The sequence below is a fragment of the Rhynchophorus ferrugineus genome, unplaced genomic scaffold, assembly GCF_030347505.1.
Source record: "Rhynchophorus ferrugineus isolate W39M unplaced genomic scaffold, kcgeb_rfMv2 rfM1, whole genome shotgun sequence".
Classification (NCBI taxonomy): domain Eukaryota; kingdom Metazoa; phylum Arthropoda; class Insecta; order Coleoptera; family Curculionidae; genus Rhynchophorus; species Rhynchophorus ferrugineus.
In genome coordinates, this window is record NW_027472580.1 from 68,841,789 (window position 1) to 68,862,569 (window position 20,781).

General features: G+C 32.1%; 1 protein-coding gene across 1 annotated transcript in view; it reads right to left on the reverse strand.

The window, feature by feature from the left end:
- LOC143206967 (uncharacterized) overlaps nt 1-20,781 on the reverse strand; it is a 354,807-nt gene that overhangs the window by 12,972 nt on the left and 321,054 nt on the right. The window contains exons 9-10 of the mRNA XM_076419876.1: nt 11,800-12,030; nt 3,910-4,257 (exon numbers count right to left, since the gene is read on the reverse strand). Of these exons, the coding sequence (XP_076275991.1) occupies nt 3,910-4,257; nt 11,800-12,030 (579 nt within the window). The remainder of the gene's footprint in view (nt 1-3,909; nt 4,258-11,799; nt 12,031-20,781) is intronic.

Genomic DNA, 20,781 nt, shown 5'->3' on the forward strand with positions numbered 1-20,781 from the left:
TGACATGCTGTAATAAAATGTGGCAAACATATCTAAATGTGAATATTTATTCCCATTATTTTTCGAACAAAAAAGAAAGTAACTAAATCTTTGCTTAATACAATCCATAACAAAGTACGAGGTGAACTATTTCTTTTTTGGGCCTCGTCAACTGTTATTTGTGGTGAGAAGTTTGATATTTTTATTATAATGTTATAAAATATTTTCCCATTTATGTCCGACGGCTACAAAATTGAGTATCAAAAAAATTAATTTTTAATTCGATCACCTAATTTAATTTGGAACTCTGTAGCTCCAACATACCCCAAGTCCCTCGAGGTAGTTCGAAGTAGCACTGTAGAGTTTTTTACATATCTGATAGTCTGCCGATTTTTCAGCCTATGCCGCTTACCTAAACACACTAAATACCTATCTATCTAGTTTATCATTACGCCATTAGATTCCTTAATCTATCTTACCACCTCTTGGTCGTCACTTTCTCTAACGCAACATGTTGTTGATTCATTAACCTTGAAATATCTTTTCAAACATCGAAGTTCACCGTGTTAAATCATACTTAACCTCATTATCAACTTTTCTGCCTCGACATTTGCAAGTCCTACTATCTTATAAATATTTCACTCACTACAATAAGGTGCACCAAGAAGAGTGTACATTAAAAATCATCGTGGTCCGGAGATTCGGTTACTTTCGGCACTATTCGTATATACGTCGGCGCAATCTACTCGCCGCAAGCCGAAATGCTAACAGTCGATGTTGCCAAATTTACAGGTAGGTTATTTGTTTTAATGGTATATTTTATTTTAGAAAAATAATATATTTAAGAAGACTTTCTGACATGAAATGGCGGTGTACCGTATTGCTTTGATTAAACGTTGAGCATTTATTTGCTTAACTATTAAAGCGTTTGATACGGCATTTTTAAAGTTATATTGTGAGGTTACCTTTTACTTAAAAAGAAGGCCTTTTAGTAATAATATTTCAGCGTTTTAACAGGATTACAAATATGGAGAGTCAAAGGTAAGTTTAGTTTCAGTTGTTACAAATATGATAAATTAATTAAATGACTTAAATTTTGCAGTGAAAGTAAATTAATTAGTTAGAAGTTTGTAATAGTAGCAAGCATAACTAAGTAGCAAGAGAAAGAAATATGTCACCATGAACTTGCTGCAAAACTAAAGCCGATAACAAGAAGGATCATCTGCCTTTTCTGGGTCTCCAATTTAATGATTTTAGTATCCATACATACTGAACTTCGGCAGCATCTTTGTCAAATCCATAATATAGATGTTAAACAATATAATCTATATTTTAAGAATTTGTGAGGCTTTAAAAGTTGGAAGCTCGAGGACGACAAAAGAACAAAATATTGCTTAAAGAATTTCAAATATTGCTTAAACAATAAGTCAAGAAACTTATATACCACTGTATAAGGAGTTATCATTAAGTTAGTATTTTCCATAAAACTATTGATATGATTATCTTGCGAATAAATTTTAGGTAAGGTACGATAAGTTAAGAAGGGTTACAGGCAAAAAATTAATTTGAGTCTATGTCTATAAGTTTTTTTTTTGTTAAGAATATTATAAGACTCAATATTGAAGCAAATACAAGTAGTCAATAACAATCCCAGAATAATATTCGACAATTAAATTTTGACAAGGTAATAGGGAATTATATATTTAAGTAATTTCAATTAATCGTCCAGTTTATAGGCCTTGCAGAAGTGCAGGAATATATTGCATACTATTAATCCTGAAAAAGTAGCTACTTAGAAAAGGATTGTACTTGCTACAGCTATATGATTTGTTGATAAAGAAAAGTAATATGCCAAAATATTAAAGAAGAGAAAAGCAGACCTAAGCAGAAATAAAAGAAAATAATTGAAAGGTAACTACAATAAAACACAAATATTAACAACATTGAGTTTCTAGGTACTTGAGTCCTTGATTTCATTAATTATGGTGGTCTTTTTTTAGACGATAACCCCTTTTTCCATGAAGTATATGCACCTTGCCTTTATTTGGAAATTCTCTATTACAACTTTTATTGTATTGTAATTAATTAATAATTAGTGTGAGAATAAAGGACTGTATCTACAAGAAAGTTGTTATAAAATTACATTTATATATAATACATTTGTAATATTGTATATTCAAATATGTGGTAATTTAATAAATTTTAGTAGTAGTATTAAAGTAGTTTATGGCATAGTTAAGGTTCATTGTGTTATATCCTCTAATTTATAATTTAAAATTAATATTAAATTTTAAAATATATAAATGAATATAATATAAAAATTTAGTATTATGCTGTATTCTTTTTTTTTACCTCCTCTAAAATGTTTCGAAAATTAATGTCATGTTCATACTGTTTTTTTTAAGTCATTTTTACTATATATACATATGTATGGTATATATAGCATAAAACTTAAGAACATTACCCTTTATTTTAATATCTAATATAGAGTATATTTTACGCCTCGAAGACTAATGCTATGTTGATATCAGAAGTTTGGTTACAGATAAGACACACCCCTACTCACGACGTCCCAAGTAACACTGAGAATATTCAAATAATTCTAACACTGAGGACGCGCGCGCCGGCACATTATAGTCAATCTACCGGACCACGATGATTTTTATTGAATCTCTACCAAGAAGGCATTTAATAATACTATTACGAATTTACTGTTTGTAGTTATCCTGACTATAGACCTTTACGGACGATCCTCTCTTAGGTTTTATTTATATATGATTATCGCGAATCCTGGCTGATTCCTTCAAATCTATTGGTCCTTCACAAATATTTCTATTGTCTATCTAACTAATCTATTAGCATATTGAAATTCACGCTGATGAGTATGCAAGTGAATCTGTTTATAATGTGCTTATAATGGCATCACATAGTATCTCATTCATTGCTCATATCGATATACTGCTCTCATTCTTGTAATAAAAAACCATGTCAGAAACTCATTTTAGTTGCACGGGTAATTTAGTTTTGGATCCAATAAGCTCTTTCTTAATTAAGGAAGTTTTATTTGTGTCTTATATACGGTAGTAAAGTGCATGCTATAATACCTAATTGGGACTTAGTCTGACTGCCGCTTTCCTCAGAAATATGTGATTATCCTTCTTCTATATCTGTTCTATCTGAAAATTTTGTGAATTATTGTCCTCATTTGACCTTCTACTTTTTTTGCCTCTCACATTACGGATATGCTCTAATTGATGACAATGTGGATATACTATTGTGCTTTCTGATTTCGTGATATACATACAAATAGGGTTGTTCCATTTTTGTGTTAATCATGTTTATTAGGCCCGTCGTATCTTATATATTTATCTTTCAATTTTCTTCCCATTATAAAGGCATGTCATTACAAAAGAGTTAAAATTTTACAATTAATCGTCGAATGCCACACAAATCAAAATAAAAAAGAAAAAATTCTATAGAATCTTATTGTGGTAGCATCATAAGTAATTACTTTAGTTTAAAGAAAAATTGTGAAAATTATATTTTCAAATGGGGTGAAATTTGAATATCCAAATTTGAGATATGCCCGAATCTTCTTTATTTTTATAATGACGACTGACCTAACGAGTTTAATTGAGGCTGTTAATTATCACTATTCATCGGTGAATTATAAAGTGTGACTATATTAATTAGGAAGGGAAATAATCTTAAGATAAGTAACATAATATTCAATGGAGAATTAATCTATTTTTTATTATTAGCCTGAAAATATACCTCTCGTACATAAAGTTCAATTATTTATGAAGGTAGTTCATAAATAACTTTTACTAATAAACCAAACAATATACATTGTTATTTAAAAGCTACAATAGAAACAACAAAAACAGCAAATATATTACAAACGAACCTAAATACATTAATAATATTCACCTGTTTATTTCTGGATTGTATTCGGTGAAACAGTCCTTTTGTCCGAATAGGGCTCTGTTAAATGTAATCTTTAACCGTTGATACTCTTTGTATTCGAACGAATATTCGCAGAGCAAGTCCCGCTGACCTCCCCTTCCAAATAGGAAGGTAATTTTAGGCGAGTAGAAACGTCCATTATTATTCGTCAACAATCTATCACACGTGTTTCTGCTTATTTGTGTTCCTTCTTGCGAAAGATCGACAAACTCGTAACGAAGTATAAAATGGACTGGATATAACACGCTCCCATATTTAATGGTCTGGGAAATGGTTAGGTCCGAACTCGTGCTTACATAGCTCTCTGAAAGCCTAAGAAATACGTAAAATTAATATTACTGAACATAAAAATGAATAATATATAAGATATATTATATGTATAAAATTGAGGCTGTAATACATGCAACTATATAGACGAAATAAATGAACCAAACTAATGTATTATTAGTAGATAAATTTATCAATACATATAACTTCCATTGTCAATAGACATATTTTTTTCTTTCCAAGGTTTTTTCATAAATAACCGGTTATATATTGATAACTTAAGGTATATCTTTCTCTGGTCATTACATCCTGGCATCTTCTGGAGAGTATACGATTTCTGCATTGAAAATATGTACAAAGCAAATAAAAGGTTGAAAAGGCAATGGGAGTATAATTCAACACTTGAACTTTAAGAGCTTTCATGTAGGTTTTAGTATTAATTACCTAGATAAGATATAATTACAAAACATCTTGGAATATTAACATCGGAAAAGCAGCGGATTTAATATAGCATAAACCAAGAATAAAATTCTCTTTTATACCAAAACACCCAAAATTATAAATGTCGAAAATATATAAAATTATATATAAAATAAGGATAAGAAATAAAATAATAATATAATAAAGTAATAACTATGAATATGACATAAATATATATTTTTCAAGAAGAACTTTCAAAGAAATAATAATTTTAGATGTTTGTCTATACTCTGATTATCTTTTCACTTTAAACTATCTATTCAGAATCATTTGTACAATGCATATTAATCAAAATATATTTCATCAGTTTCTGAAAAAAAATATCACATTTTTGCCGATATATTTTCGAAAGAACGTTGAGTTGGAAGCGATCCCATTATCGATCAAGTTTAGCACTATGTTGTAGTAGATTTTTCATCGTCAGCCTGAATATGCCATAGAAAACTCTTTCGTCCCGACAAGCAATGAAACCAGGATGTTGAAACGGATTAAAATGACATTTTCGCAAATGTCAGTTCGCATGGTTGCCCAGTAATAGATTTTTCAAATAAAGCAATAAAATTCAATTTTGATATTCCATGATTAGCGTCTATACAGACCAAGTAACTCAATAACACTAAATGGAAAGCTATTATTGTATGTAGAGAACTGCCAAGACTATCAAATATAACCCTTGTTTACACTGATATTTTGCATTTGAATAAATAGACACCGCTGATCATAATACACGCAAGTATTTAATAAGCGGAGCAGCAATAATATGATATCAAATCGGGTGTAAGAAAAACTAAAAGTGATACAATGGAAAATAGTTAAAAGTGAATAAGAATTTCTGGGAATCAGAAATCAGTAAGAAAATAACAGATAGTAATCTAACGGGACGATTGAAAAATCCCCGGCCCAACACATACATAGCGCTACTAGAATTAAATCCATATGTTTTTAGTTAGCCCTAAGCCTCAATAGATGCGTGTATAAATTTTCCAGCTGTCGGATCATTAGTTTGTAAATTATAGCATTTTGAGTGAAGCAAATTTTGTTACTGTGAAAAAATTAATAAAAAGGAATTCCGCGTGTTGATAAAATATTGCTTTTTGAAGAGAAAAAATACAATTGAAGCAAAAAATTGGCTTGATGCCGAATTTTTGGAAACTGCCCCAGGAAAATCAACCATCAAGGAGTGGTATGCTAAGATTAGACGTGGCGAAATGAGCATCGAAGACGGTGAACGCAGTGGACGCCCAAAAGAGGTTACCGACGAAAACATTTAAAAAATCCACAAAATGATTTTGAATGACCGGAAATTGAAAAATTGAATGAAATAGCAGAAATATAGAAATATAGATATCAAGTGAATGTGTACATCATATCATTCACGAATACTTGGGTATGAGAAAGCTCTGTGCAAAGTGGGTGCCGCGCAAGCTCACTTTTGACCAATAACAAGGACGGGTTGATGATTCGGATCAGTGTTTGAAGATGATCAAGCGTAATAAACCCGAGTTTTTACGTCGATATGTGACAATGCATGAAACATGGCTCCATCATTTCACTCCGAAGTCCAATCGACAGTCATCCGACTGGACTGCACATAATGAACCCGCTTCAAAGCGTGGGAAAACGGAACAGTCGGCTAGCAAGGTTATGGCGTCTGTATTTTGGGATGCGCATGGAATAGATTTGATTGATTACCTTGAAAAATGAAGAAGCATCGACAACGACTACGACATAGCGTTATTGAACCGTTTAATGGACGAAATCGCCGAAAAACGGCCGCATTTTAAGAAAGAGAAAGGGCTGCTTCACCATGGCAATGCACCGTGTCAGAAGTCAGTGAAGACGATGACAAAAACCCATGAATTGGGTTTCCAATTGCTTCCTCATCCACCGTATTGTCCAGATCTGGACCCCAGCTACTATTTCCTGTTCTCAGATTTCAAAAGAATGCTCTGTGGGAAGACAATTTCGTCGAATGAAGAGGCGATTGCCGAAACTGAGGGCTATTTTGAAGCAAAAGACAAATAGTACTACAAAAATGGTATCGAAGAGTTGGAGGGTCGCTATAATCGGTGTATCACCCTTGAAGGGAACTATGTTGAATAAAAAAAATAATTTTGCAAAAAAAATGTTTTTCTATGGTAGGCGTATGGTCTAGGTAGATATTTCAATTGACCTGTTATTTTGTTACATATGGTAAGGGCATCATCAAACATCTAACAATTCATTAATTCATTATCAGCAAATAATATTGCCCATAAACTGTAAAAATTAAATAGACACTCGCAATAGAAAGAGAAAGAAAAATATTACAATTGAGATGATTGTGTGTGAAAAAATTGTACCTTATGTATGTTAAAAAAAGCTACTGTTTAATGAATAACGATTTCTTCCGAATTTACTATTTTTATTTTTTACTTAAAAGTAATTTTATTTTAGCGAAAGAAATGGCGACTCATTTAACCTATATTACAAGCGATACTACCGTCTCAGGCCTATAATAATGTAAACGGAATCCTTATGTATGGTCACCTCATTCAATACATCTAAAGAGGTGGTGTTGGTCGTGTAATATTGCATATTTGCACTTATAGCTCTTTAAAGTTCGCGAATTAGCAATACAAAATTAAAGTTTATATTCATCATATCTGATACCTAAGCAGCATATTGTACTCAAATCTGATATACTTGTGAAACCCAGTTTCGATTCTTTGAGCAAAAACTGTTTTCACTGCTTGCAATTCAATATATACCATTGACGTAATTTCCTCTGAGTGGCAATAATGGAACGATTATTTTCAATAAATACGGTCCCTACTTCTCCTCGTTCTTGTGGCATATATTTAAAATAAAAATAAAATTTGGGCGTCTACACAACACAATGGTTAAAGTGAAACTGAACATAAGATAGTAGCGCGACTTCTGCCCCACCTTAGTGTCAAATCAAGATGGTAGCGGGACTAAACATCCTATATATAATTTTCCAACTCGAATATCTAGTTTGGCAGCATCTAATTAAATTGTTATTAATATTTAATCGCTGAGGGTAAATTATCATTTCTAGTTTTTCAATTGAGCACGTTTAAATCACACCAACATCTGGTTCACAACTAGGAAGATCTGAACACTCTTGCTAATAAGCCACAATGGATCAACGCCTTTAAGGCTAATTTAACCCATCAAAGCAGTTCAAAATCATCACAGTCATTGAAAACTGGACTACTTGAACCCATGCCAACGCCAAAAGCCGTTGCTGACTATGTCAGTTTTGCTGGCGGTTTGAACGATGTTAGATTCCATTAATTTAAATAAAAAAATATATCGTTAATACTGTACAACGTGCGTTAATACAACAAGAAAAATATTATTTAATAAAATACCTTTTAATGGAACAACAATAATGGTATTGTGGAATTTTTATTCTTCGTCACATTCGCCTACTCATTTAGTTCATTTCTGTCTGTAACTTTTGCTAACAAAACTTTATTTTTGTCAGCGGTAACATAAAATTTCGCATATCGTGCAATAACGATACTTTCTGTGGATCATTTTTTACAAAAAACTGACCCCAAACGTTAAATTTACGTTGCCACGTCAGCAATATTTTATTGTTTTTTTTTTCTAAAACTGACTTAAAATTATATTTGCTTCGGAAAATTGTTTGTACTGGTTAATTTAATAAAATTAATATCAAATACTATTAATTATTCGTTGCATAAAATAAACTTAATATTGCACTTATGGGAGTTATTTTCTTGTCCGGCTAACCGAACAGTCAACTAAGATTAAATAGTGACAAGTGAAGTCATAACCTGATATGATAGTTCATATTATATGATCACTGTTAATTTCACAACTGGCACAACGGGATTTCTGTAAATTAACAAGTGTTTTTTCAGTTAATGCAATTAACTGTAATGAACATTATTATCAAGAAAGAAGTATGAAACAATGGCTCTGAAATTATTCAAAACATTGTTTTTAATTATTTTAATAATAATAATTAATTATTTTAATATTTTTGATCATTATTTTGTCATTTATTGAATTAAGAGTATAGATCAAAAACGATCAGAGACTAAATTGTGTTTTTTATACTGCTTGGGATCTATTTCACGCGTTTGAATCTTAGAGTAATAGCTGATCATGTATGATTCTCAGTGCTCGTCGCTGGTATCGGTCAAGTTTTGTGGGAAAATATGAAAATGTGAATACAGAAAATGTATCTTGAGAGAAATTCAAGGTCCATCTTGTGGTAAATTTGCATCAAATTGTCGATTACGTGATCTGATGATCTGTGGTTACCGAAAAAGTTATGAATAACAATCTTGAAGCAATTTCCATGCTGCCGCTTCATGAGGCGTTAAACATTTTATCAAATTTTCAGCCATTAGTTATAGAGTATCAGGTCTGACAAATATTCCTTCTTTGATTTGTGCGTATAACAGGAAACAACTTGGTTAAGTTCTGGAAAGCTGGTCCTTCGCGATTAAGCGCTTTCACAAAATTCTTAATAAAGCAAGTTTGATGTGAAGTGGTACTTTCTGTGGGTTCAGAAGTAGTACAGAGGACACGTTTTGTTGTCATGGGTTATAATGGGTATGACTGGCCCATACCTTTATCTCATAACGATGATCAACTGCACGGCTTTCCCAAGGACACACAAAATTGAAAATTTCCAGGACACCAAAGTGCATCCCAACTCCATTGGTTGCTACCAATAACTTGTATTAAATATGTAAATTAATTAATATTTCGATTTATACTTAATTTATTTTTCAACTTTTAGATCGCCATAAATGTTCTGTATATGATCATTGTTTTTGATGTTCCCAATAATTGTACGCGTGATTTTTATTTCTGCATCTAATGACTTGTGTTTTTAGCTTAAAATGTTTGCATTTCAGCAATAAAATGTAGTCAACTCTGCTTGTTTCTATAAATTCAAAAAGCGAATCAAAATACTCAGTTCACTTTGTGAAATTATATAACAAAACCCTTCTATAACGAAATCACTTTCATTGTTCACCGATGGCGGATAAAAAGTTTTTAAGGCATTTTTTGTATTTCTACCTAGATAAATAGGCATTGGATCACTGTCCTTACGTGAAACTGAATTTAACACTGATGATACGTCAAGATATTTATACTGTGCAATTTTTTGCATGTATACCGACGACACTCATCGAGTAAAGGTAGCAATCATCTACATCATCTGTTTTCTTCATAACGTTGATACAGAAAATGAAAAGCATACATTTTCACCAAATGTCCCTTTGTATAGCTTTGTTCTTCGTGCGTCACAGTGACTTGTTACTATTTACTACAGCGATACCAAAGCACTGCAAATGCACATCTTGTATAATTTGAAAACATTTTGAGCATGCTGCGTGAACTCGAAAACTAAAACCAATCTTAAACTAATTGAAGATATGAGTTCATGGCATTAAATAACATTAAAAATCGTTCTCATCTGCTGGGATTCAAAAATTGACTCAAATTTGTAAACTTGTATAGTTTGTGTGTTGGGAGGGCAGAAGAACCGTAGTTTAGACTGTAATATCATCCACCAAAGCAGAATTTGAATTGCTCAGAGTAACCCTAAACCTGAAATAATAGAATTTGGAAATTTTTCACTATCTACTGTCCTAAGTAATTAGAATTTAGATATAAACAAGGTGTAATCAACATGATTGCCAAGAAAAGAATAATTGTGTAACAATACTTCCGCAGTTTTTTATCTTAGCATTCTTTATCAGGGCGTAATATCAAGGGGGGCGGAAGTGGGTCAAAGTATCTGAAGCCGCGAACTATTGGAGTTTGGAAATATCGTATTTGAGAATGTTAAAGCCGAAGAAACATCTTTTAACTTACCAGTAGTCTAACGTAAATTGTCTAAAAGCTTGCAGTTCACGGTAAACAGTCACCTGGATTGAAGTAGCTTAGTTGGTCAGATCAGACGGGGTGCTTTGAGTATAAATTATAGAGATGAGACTTTTAGACATTTGATTTTTTCGTCTGTCTATTATTTTTAAATTAATTGTGTTTGTGATTAAAACTCCTTCCCATTTTATAACTTATGTATTGTATGATATCACTAATTACAAACAGTTTTATTACAATTGAAGTTGTTCAGATGGAAAAACGTCCATGTACATCCTTCAGTCGTTTATTTTAGAAGAGAATTCTAATGCAGCTCTAGTCCAGGATACTAATTTACTAATGCGATGGGTATCATTTAGGTTGTTTAATAAATTTCGTCGATCTATGAAAAACGCAGTGTAATTGTTTGATGTAAATTTTAAGATAGCTTACAAATACATATTATTATTCAATATACTCTCAATATACTTTTTAGTCAATTTTTGTTATTAATAATCAGATGGATAAAAAGGAATTTCGCGTGTTGATAAAATACTGCTTTTTGAAGAGAAAAAATTCAGTTGAAGCAAAAATTTGGCTTGATGCCGAGTTTTCGGACACTGCCACAGGAAAATCAACTATCAAGGATTGGTATGCTAAGTTTAGTGCGGATATAGGAGGTAATCTCCTCCAATATTTTTTGGGATGCTCATGGAATAATTTTCAATGACTACCTTGGAAAAGGAAGGACCATCAAAAGCGACTATTATATAGCGTTACTGGACCGTTTGAAGAACGAAATCGCGAAAAAAACGGCCGCATTTGAAGAAAAGAAAGTGCTTCAAGACAATGCACCGTGTCACAAGTCAGTGAAAACGGAAAAATGGTAAAAATCCATGAAATGGGCTTCAAATTGCTTCCTCGTCCACCGTATTCTCCAGATCAGGCCCCCAGCGATTATTTGATGTTCTGAGATCTCAAAATAATGCTCGCTGGGAAGAAATTCTCGTCGAATGAAGAAGTGATCACCGAAACTGAGGCCTATTTGAGGCAAAGGACAAATCGTACTATAAAAAATCGTATCGAAAAGTTGGAGGGTCGTTATAATCAGAGTATCATACTTGAAGGGAATTATGTTGACCAAAAAAAAAACTAATTTTGCCAAAAAATGTGTTTTACTATGGTAGGCCGGGGACTTGTCAATTGATTTGTTATATCCATATAAAGTACCATTACAATAATACATACCCACAAGGTCTAGTGATTCTAGACGAATTCCTTAACAATGTATGATCGCATAGTTTTGGTTTATCGTCCTTACAAAATTGCCCAATCAATTGAACTGGGTTCTTACTTCTTATATCGCCATCCCATATTTGCAATTGTACGTCGCATTCACCGCTATTGAAGTCATTCATCCTTTCACTGGTAACATAATATTTCATGAATGATATCCATACGACGTCTCTGGCATGTCCTCTGTAAAACCAAAATATTAAAAATAATTAAACCTTAAATTTTTATTTATAATTATAATTAGCTGGGATATTTAAACTGACCAACAAGAAAGAGGCAAGTAAATTAATTGAAAATAAGGCTAATTTAGAAGCTCATTAAAATAGGGGTTTGTAAAGAACGTCGGGAGTTTTTAATGAAGACGCGACTAACGTAAATTCTTAGATACTTTTTATTTAATATTTGTTCACTGGCACGAATCTGGTATTGTAAGTATTTTCAACACGTTTTAGAAACAAAATCATACGCTGTAATATAATATAAAGGTAAAAGTAACACGGAATAGAATTTTCTTTTATGTTTAAATATTTTCCATTACAACCATTTCATTTGAATATAACAAGTGTGATAGAAATAACATGTGGAGCAAAAGTCCACTACCGTTTCGATTGAGCGCCATCTTAGATGTGACGTTTAGCTTAGTTTAGCTTTTACCATTGTGTTGGGTAGACGTTCAAATTTTATTACGGATAAATATACGGCATAAGAACTAGCAGAAATAGTGACAATACTTATTGAAAATAATCATTCCGTTTTTGCCACTCAGCGAAAATTGCGTCAAAGATATATTAATCGTCCAGTGCCTGACAAAACCACAACTTATCGTTTACATGCGAATTCTCAACAGCACGGCTCGACTGCAGACATGCCTCGTTCTGAAAGACAACGGACGTCTCGTAACGCTGAAAATGTTCTTTGAGCAAAGAACTTGTACTTGTAATACATTTATCATACACATCACCGCGAATCAATACCGGTTACTTGACAAGCGACAGCAACTTACGCTTCGGACCTTGGTCTCCTATATTCCAAATTGGTCCATATGATCTTGAGCCATATATTTATTGGAGCTACGTTTTCCATACAAAATGTCAATTTTTTCACTGAATTTAGTAAGGAATTCATTTACCTTTTGGCAGATGTATCTAAATTATAACAATATATCTTTCAGGATTCTTCCATTATCGGTACAGTGATAGAGGGTCGCATTTTAATCGATCGACCTGAATCAATTCCGGACAGAAACTCATGGAATAATTGCCTTAAACATTGCATTTGAATGACTTCAAGCTTGCTGATGTCAGATCCCAACACTGTCTTAGTTTCGGAGCAATACAAAAGGACCGGAAAAATAAAGGTTGGAAAGGGAAATATCTTAATTTGTCTATAATATGTCCTCTTTCCAAGACGCACTATCTTAGGGAAAAGAATTGTTTTACAACTTATTCGATTAGGCTTATTACTTCACCGGTAAATGACACTTTACTCTCAAGAATCCGAACAAGACCAACAAGAAGAACACAAGATCTGGCATTCTTGAATTTTTTTTAACTTGCTACCGTTAAGTTTTACAATAGCAGGCGATCCGCCAGTGTCATCATTTTGACCTTTTCTTTATTCAGTATTAAGCCTTATACCTCTACAATTGCGAACTATGTGCGAACTAATGCGAAAATGTTCTTGAAAGTTCACCATCTGTATCAGTAAATATTATAATACCTAATATTAGAGTAGTCAAAAATGTGGTACCATCATATTGAGCACAATTACTCTGTTTAACCACATAACTGCATCCACAACTGTATTACAAAGTAGTCTACCAAGTAAGTAAGTTAAATAGGGTAAAATATAATTTTTTCTATTTAATTATTACTTTGTTTCTAGTCGTTTTCGACTAACCTACAATTTGTCTTTATGATAACTTAAACTAGGAGAACCTATCGGCCCTATCTCAATCTCTGGTGAAATAATGTTTATACATGTCAATGTTACTGCTATATTTTTTCATTATATGCACCTCACTACGCAACAGTACACGAGATCAGATGGTTTGATTCTTTTGGGTCTGTGTCCTGCTCTAGTGTTATCCAAAAGTTGCAATACTTCAATATCCTCATGAGAATGGAGTCTTTCCTCATGCCCCTTGCAATTCTCTTGATTTCTTCACTGTGTGTATCTGAAGGTCTCGATGTAAGTAGTTAATCCTATAGCATTTGGGCGCACCTACAATACTTTCGGGACTTTGTTTTGAAAAATTTGTATTTTGTTATGTTAATATTAGCAGAACATTCCCATAATTGAACTCCGTATCTCCATATAGCTTTCAATATTTGCTTATATAATAGCAAATTATTATGTACTGATAATTGTGATTTTCTTCCAATTAGCCAATACATTTTCCTATATTTCAATTCCAGTTTTTTCCTTTTCCTCTTCATATGTTCCAGCGAAGTTTTGCATCAAGATTCATTCTGATATATTTAGCGTTGATGTTATATGGAATGATAGCATTATTTAATATTATTGGTTCTTGTACGGTATGATTGTAGGTGAACCGCACATGCACAGATTTACTTTCGTTTATTTTCCAAGCTTGTGTTCAATTATCTATATTGTCACTTGCCTATTGTAGTTTTTTTGTGGCTTGTTATTAGCAAATGTATCCGTCGTAATATTCTCCATTTGTGGTATATCAAGTGTAGAGTAGATAAAGCATTGGCCCAGTACACTTCCTTGTGGCACATCTGCTTTAGCTTCTTTTAATATAGAATTAGCTTCTTCTTGTTTAACTCTAAACATTTTGGCTGTAATGTACGATTTACGATTTTAGTAGTTCGGTGTGTTGTTTTGGTAACATTTTCTATATTTTATGAACAAGGCCTTCAGGCCAAACCTTATCGAAGGCTTGGACTACATCTAAGAATATAACTGAGTATACTTTTTTAGTTTCGTAGATTTTTTCAATTACATCTGATATTATGTGGACCTGGTCAATTGTTGAATGCTTGACAATAAAGCCAAACTGGTATGTTGGTATTAGGGTTTTTCCCTCGATGATCGGTTTTATTCTTTTCAACAGGAGTTTTTCAAAAACCTTAGATATTACTGGTAGTTATTATATAGGTATATAGGCTTTTATTTCGTTTGCTGACTTTCCAGGTTTTGGGATCAATATAATTTTCGCCATCTTCCAAATTCCTGGGACATGTTTTAATCTAAATGCTATATTGATCAAGTTGTTGAGTTTTATAATTTCCTTTATTGATAGTTTTTGCAGTAAGTCTCCTGTTATTGAATCATAGTCTGGTGATTTCCTGGGATTAATGTCAGTTTTAATAACTTTGGTTAGCTCTTTCGGCATAACTATTCAATCATCGTAATATGTGGCTGTCGATGCGATTGTTTGTCCGAACACTCACTACTATTTTTGGAAGGAATTTGCATGAAATCTAAAAACACTGATTGAAGAAGTACTTGTTTATTGCAATAAACGATACATGTGGTCGACGGGGGAGTAAACAGGATATTCGGTTAAGGTGAAGGAAGTACGGTAGTGCTGTGGTGTGGTACTGTTACAAGGGGGTAGAGAAAAGAAAAAAGAGCGAGTCGCCGTCGTGGTGGTTTTTTATAGCCGGGAACAGCATGGTACCAATCCACCGGCGTTGCCAACCTTTGAACTTGCTGTCGGTAAATGCATGATGGCCTAAAGGGTCGTAGCGGTCGCTCATTCAATATTAGTTTCGTTTGATTTGAAAGTTTTTTCTAGATATTCAGCAAATACTTCTGCGTTTTGGTTATTGTCGCACGCCCAATTTCCACATAGGTCTCTTATAGATGGACTATGTAGACATGAGCGCTTTAGATATTTCGTGGCTTTTCAGAGTGAATAATCAATTTCTTTATGATCTGTTAAATTTCTCAGATAGTCATTTATGAATTTGTTTTTAATTTCCATTATTTGCCTTTTCAGTCTTTAGGTTATATTGTTTAAAGTATTTTTATTTTTAGGTATTCTGTTTCGTTTTTTCAGCTACCATTTCTTTCACTTCTTTTGGATAATTAATTCCTTTAATTGGACTCTTAATTTCTGAACAATTATTCGAAGAAGCTTGTTGAATATTTACTATCAGTTTGCACATTTCGCCTTAACTTCTTTGACTTTTCTACACTCTTAGGTGATATGTTTGGCTGAACATTTTACACTTCTGGATTTTCCTCTGCAAAATATCTGTGCGTGTCCATGCATATGGAAATATATAAATAATATATAAAATATATATAAGATAAATAATAAGTAATTAAATAAATAACTTAGCCAAGTAAATAAATTATATTTCCTTGGCTAATGCATCCTTGGGTTCGGATCTCAAATCAATTTAGAAAATAATATCGTTCTCGCACACGGCTAATAGAATCATTGCAAAATGTCTGAAATAAATTTAATTATCTGTAGGGGAATAAGTTTAAAATCAATAAATGCTTAAATCGCATAATCGCGATTGGGTCTAAATCGTGACTGCTTTTCATCTTTTTTCTTCGCGGGTTTTTTGAGCTCATTACTAGTATTTAGTAATGTTTTGACGAGGTTAGTGTACCCGCAATTTTAATCAGTTGGAATATAAAGAGAACAAAAACTGCAGAAAAACTTGTAAACTATGGTGTTGTAGCATTTAACAGATAACAGAAATCTACACAATTACACATTGAACTTGAGACTGCACATATTAGTGGATAAAGAATCAACTGAAGCTTGATAACAACTACCGTCTAAAAGATATCAATTAACAACAAAAAATGTCTGTATAATAAATTGCCTATAAGAAAAAAATATCGTAAGTTATTATTATATCATCGATACTATAACACTACCATCGATTGTTATAAACATAAAATAATTTTAATAATTATAATTTATCAATAATTTAAAATAAACCTGGCATATACTAAAAGTCAAACAAAGGTGATATTTCTCTATTTTAACATCACATGGGATATTCTACTATCGGTTTTTTTGACCATTTCCTATTTAGATATATAGCGTATAACTTCTACAAAATTCTTAATATTATGAAGAAAATATTTTTAAAAAATAGTGTTTATTATGCCCAAATATAATTAAATTACGCGCGGTCGTAAATAGAGCCTAAATATCGCCCTTCATTTTGTTTTACTTTATTACTTTTATTACTTGACACAAATTAATTACTAGCTTATTAAAATTTCCCTTTCACACCTGTGGCAGTAAATAAGTCATCTTTACTTGTCAATTTATTAGCTTTATTTTATCATACTGTATATGTCATATCATTCCATAGATTTTCAGGGTCCTTTAATTAATTCTGGACTCATTGATGGTATTGATACGAACATTTGCAGTTCTCTAAATAATTATTTTATCACTATACTTACTAAAAAAAGCAGAAGTTTTTTGTGCATATATAATTGCTGGGTAATATATTAGTAGCGACCGAGTTACACCAGACCACATATAAAATAGGATTTACTACATAAGGAGAAGAATCCCCCAACTCCAAATAATAATTTCCTACGACTATGTTTCAAACTTCTTTTTGCGCCTTTGGGATTGAAATTTTCAACAATTAATTGAGCCGTTTATCAAATTTATTCCGTATAATTCACATTTAATTTAATCTTATCGTCTTCGAACCACAATTTCTACCGATTATAATTTTATTACAATTTAGTCTCAAAACTAATGTTCAAGATTGTTTGTTCCCCGAAACTTAAACTTTTTGTCGCTTTCGATGATTTTATTGTCATTTGGCGACTTCAAGTTACAATTTTTTGTGTGGTTAAAACTGGATATTCCAAACAAAGGACGCGGATAAACATAAACATGTAAATGTATAAACAAAATTTATATAATAAGTTAAAGTAAATATATGATCAACAAAGATTTGTGTATAGGTAAAATGAATAGCAACAATGAAGTTTTAACATTCAAGATGACAGCAAGGCTTAAAACAGTTGAATTATATAAAGACAAACGATCATTATTAAGAGCTCAGGAAACGATTCGTTTTGTATGTTAATTTCGAGTTAAATTCTATGGTAATAATCAATCTCTCGTAGAAATCCTATTAATCTATCACTATTGCCGCAGAGTGTTGCTATAGTTATTCATCACGAATCTTATTTTTATAGAAGAAAGCCTATGACAGTAGCGGAGAATGCGAAAGACTGAGATAGGGGATTAATCGAATAATTCACACCTTGTTGGAGAGCTTGAGGACATCAAATTGTCGTGCATCGTGGACTGCATAGGAACGGGTAGGAAGAACAGGAATGAAATTGAAAAAGTATTTGTGCTTGTGGCAGAAATGGGTGACTCAGGATTTTGAAAGGGAGATGTGAAACTCGGCGGCGAAAGAAGTTTATATTGATAATCTATTCATAGCTCGCTGTAAAGGCCTCTCTCGTAGAGTTGCGGACTTAACTACACCAGCATATCATCCGCAAAGAGTTCACCTAATTCCATATTGTTATTTCTGGTAAAATAACTTATTAGAAATATTTTAATAGAGAATAATATTGCATGGGTGTGACAACTTCTTGACAAATCGAGCAAGAATAAGCTGCTTCTTTGCCCATAAAATGCAATGCTAATACGATGCTTTAGCCAAATTCTATATGCTTCTCTCCGATATCTTGTTAGAAATTAAGTTACTAATATAATCATGCAACAGTCAGTATATAGCCGGGAAAAAATCCAGAGATATATTGCAATTATTGGGATATATCTGTTAACTGGCAGGCGAATTGATTTAACACAGATTTCTCTGGCGAAGTTGACCTTTCGGACTAAAAAGAATACGCGATAACTTATGATATATGATACTGTGATAACATATGCATATAACGTTCTGATCTGCGCTGATACAAATATTGAGGTTTTTCACTCATTTTAATACAGCTAGCCCTGTAAAGTCATAGGACTTGAAAATTAACTAAGAAAATGCCAAAATATTGATACCTGATCAATCGCCTGCTATTGTAAATCTCAATTTAGAGAAAGTAAAAAGTTGTTGCTGTGTGGAAGCGTTTCAAGTTTCAAATATGTTCAAGTAATTCTGAATCATGATAATATTATTTCTACGTTGTGATTTAGTAGTTTTATTTCATGTTTTAAGATGAATTATTGTGCTATTATAAATCCATTTGAGTTTGAAGCCATTATGCAATTTTTTGTTGGTTATACAACACAAAATTTTGACAATTAATCCAAGAAATTTGTTTTCACAACGGGTTCTTGGTACATAGTCTATTACTATTTGTTTTGATTGTTTTTGATTGTAAACCCTACAATTGACTTTCTTTTTTGATCTTCTGCCCTTGAACCTTGTTTTTCTTCCTTTATTTTTAGATCAAGTTGGGAGTATATTCCGAAAAATCAGTATAGTTCTTTGATTTTGAGTCTGATATGCCATGTCTGAAAACATATAATAAGGTTTTTCTGTCAGTTTGCAGCAACGGGAAATTGGCACGGATATATTTCAAGGTCTTATGCTGAGTCTTAGCTCATTAGCTTATTTTTGCCATAGCTCTGGGTAGAGATATGTCTTTTATCATAATAACTGTGAGGCTCCTAAATAAATCCTAATTAATTGGAGAACCAAATGCAATTAGCTCTATTCGTAGCGCCATAGCTCGTTATAAAAGATGGCTCACAAAAAATCATATATAATGTTGCACATATTAAAACAAATCCAACACTGCTTAAATTGAATTATCTAATACACTGGTTTTATTATAATTTTTAAATATTATCTAATTATAAAATAATGAAAAGAAAAAACATAATTATTATAATTGACTACGTAATAGACCGTATATTTTAATATCTTCAGCTACCTTCCGTAATATTTTTAAACACATTACCATTAAAATTTTGTTTTAAGGCCTACTTCCTTTCGCAGATACGCTTCCATTAAAAAAACTTTCCTTTAAAGCTCATTTTGATTAGCAGCCCTGATTACTAATGCTTCATTACGTTTTTATTATCAACTTTGAGGCATAAAACGTGGCTGTCGGTGTACATTATTACTGGTTAATGAGTTACGATTGTTTTTTATTATTAATAGTATCAGTAAAATTGCGCGTTTACGTAGCCGTTACGCTTAAAAGTATCCGGTATTTTTCTGTAATTTATACGCAGTTTGAGAAAAGTATCAAATCCGTTTAAACAGTGTATATAAAAAATACAAATTAATGTTGATTTTGTATATATATCATACTAATATATGTTATATTTGTAAATTTATATGATATACGATATTTATATATTTATGGTTATCCATATATGATATTTGCAAGGTAGCATCCAGTCAATATATTAATTCTATAAGACATCAGGAGAGATACTTACTTGTAGAGAAAAGAAATAAAATACTTACTTTGAAGAAAAAAAATGAGCTGTGTCTAAGTATGACTTTTATTATAGTAAAAAAAAATAGACTATAGACAGTCCTTCGTCAAGTAAATGCTACTATCTTCTTAGGAGATAATGAATGTTGATTGCAGTGTCTTAGAATTATTTCTTATAATTAGTATGAATTCTTTCCGAATACAGCATCTATTTTACAAATGTAGACTGTTTAGTGATATAAGTTAAGGCTCATAGATCATATTTAAGCAATTTGGTAGGCATATTATAGGAAACTTATTACTTATTAAACATATTTTTTAACATAAAAACCTAATGTTTGCATAGAAGGTCTGGTAGAGCTAGACCATACTGGGAAAGGGACCAAGCAAAATAAAAAATATATGGTTGGCGCAAAACACGTACGCTGCGGGCTGCATATACGCCAGATGCTAGAAGTGTCGCAATTTTGACCTGATAGAAGACTTCCTATTGTAACCATAGCCATACAATCTCAAGGGGATACGCTGCCGTTAAATATAAATAAATTT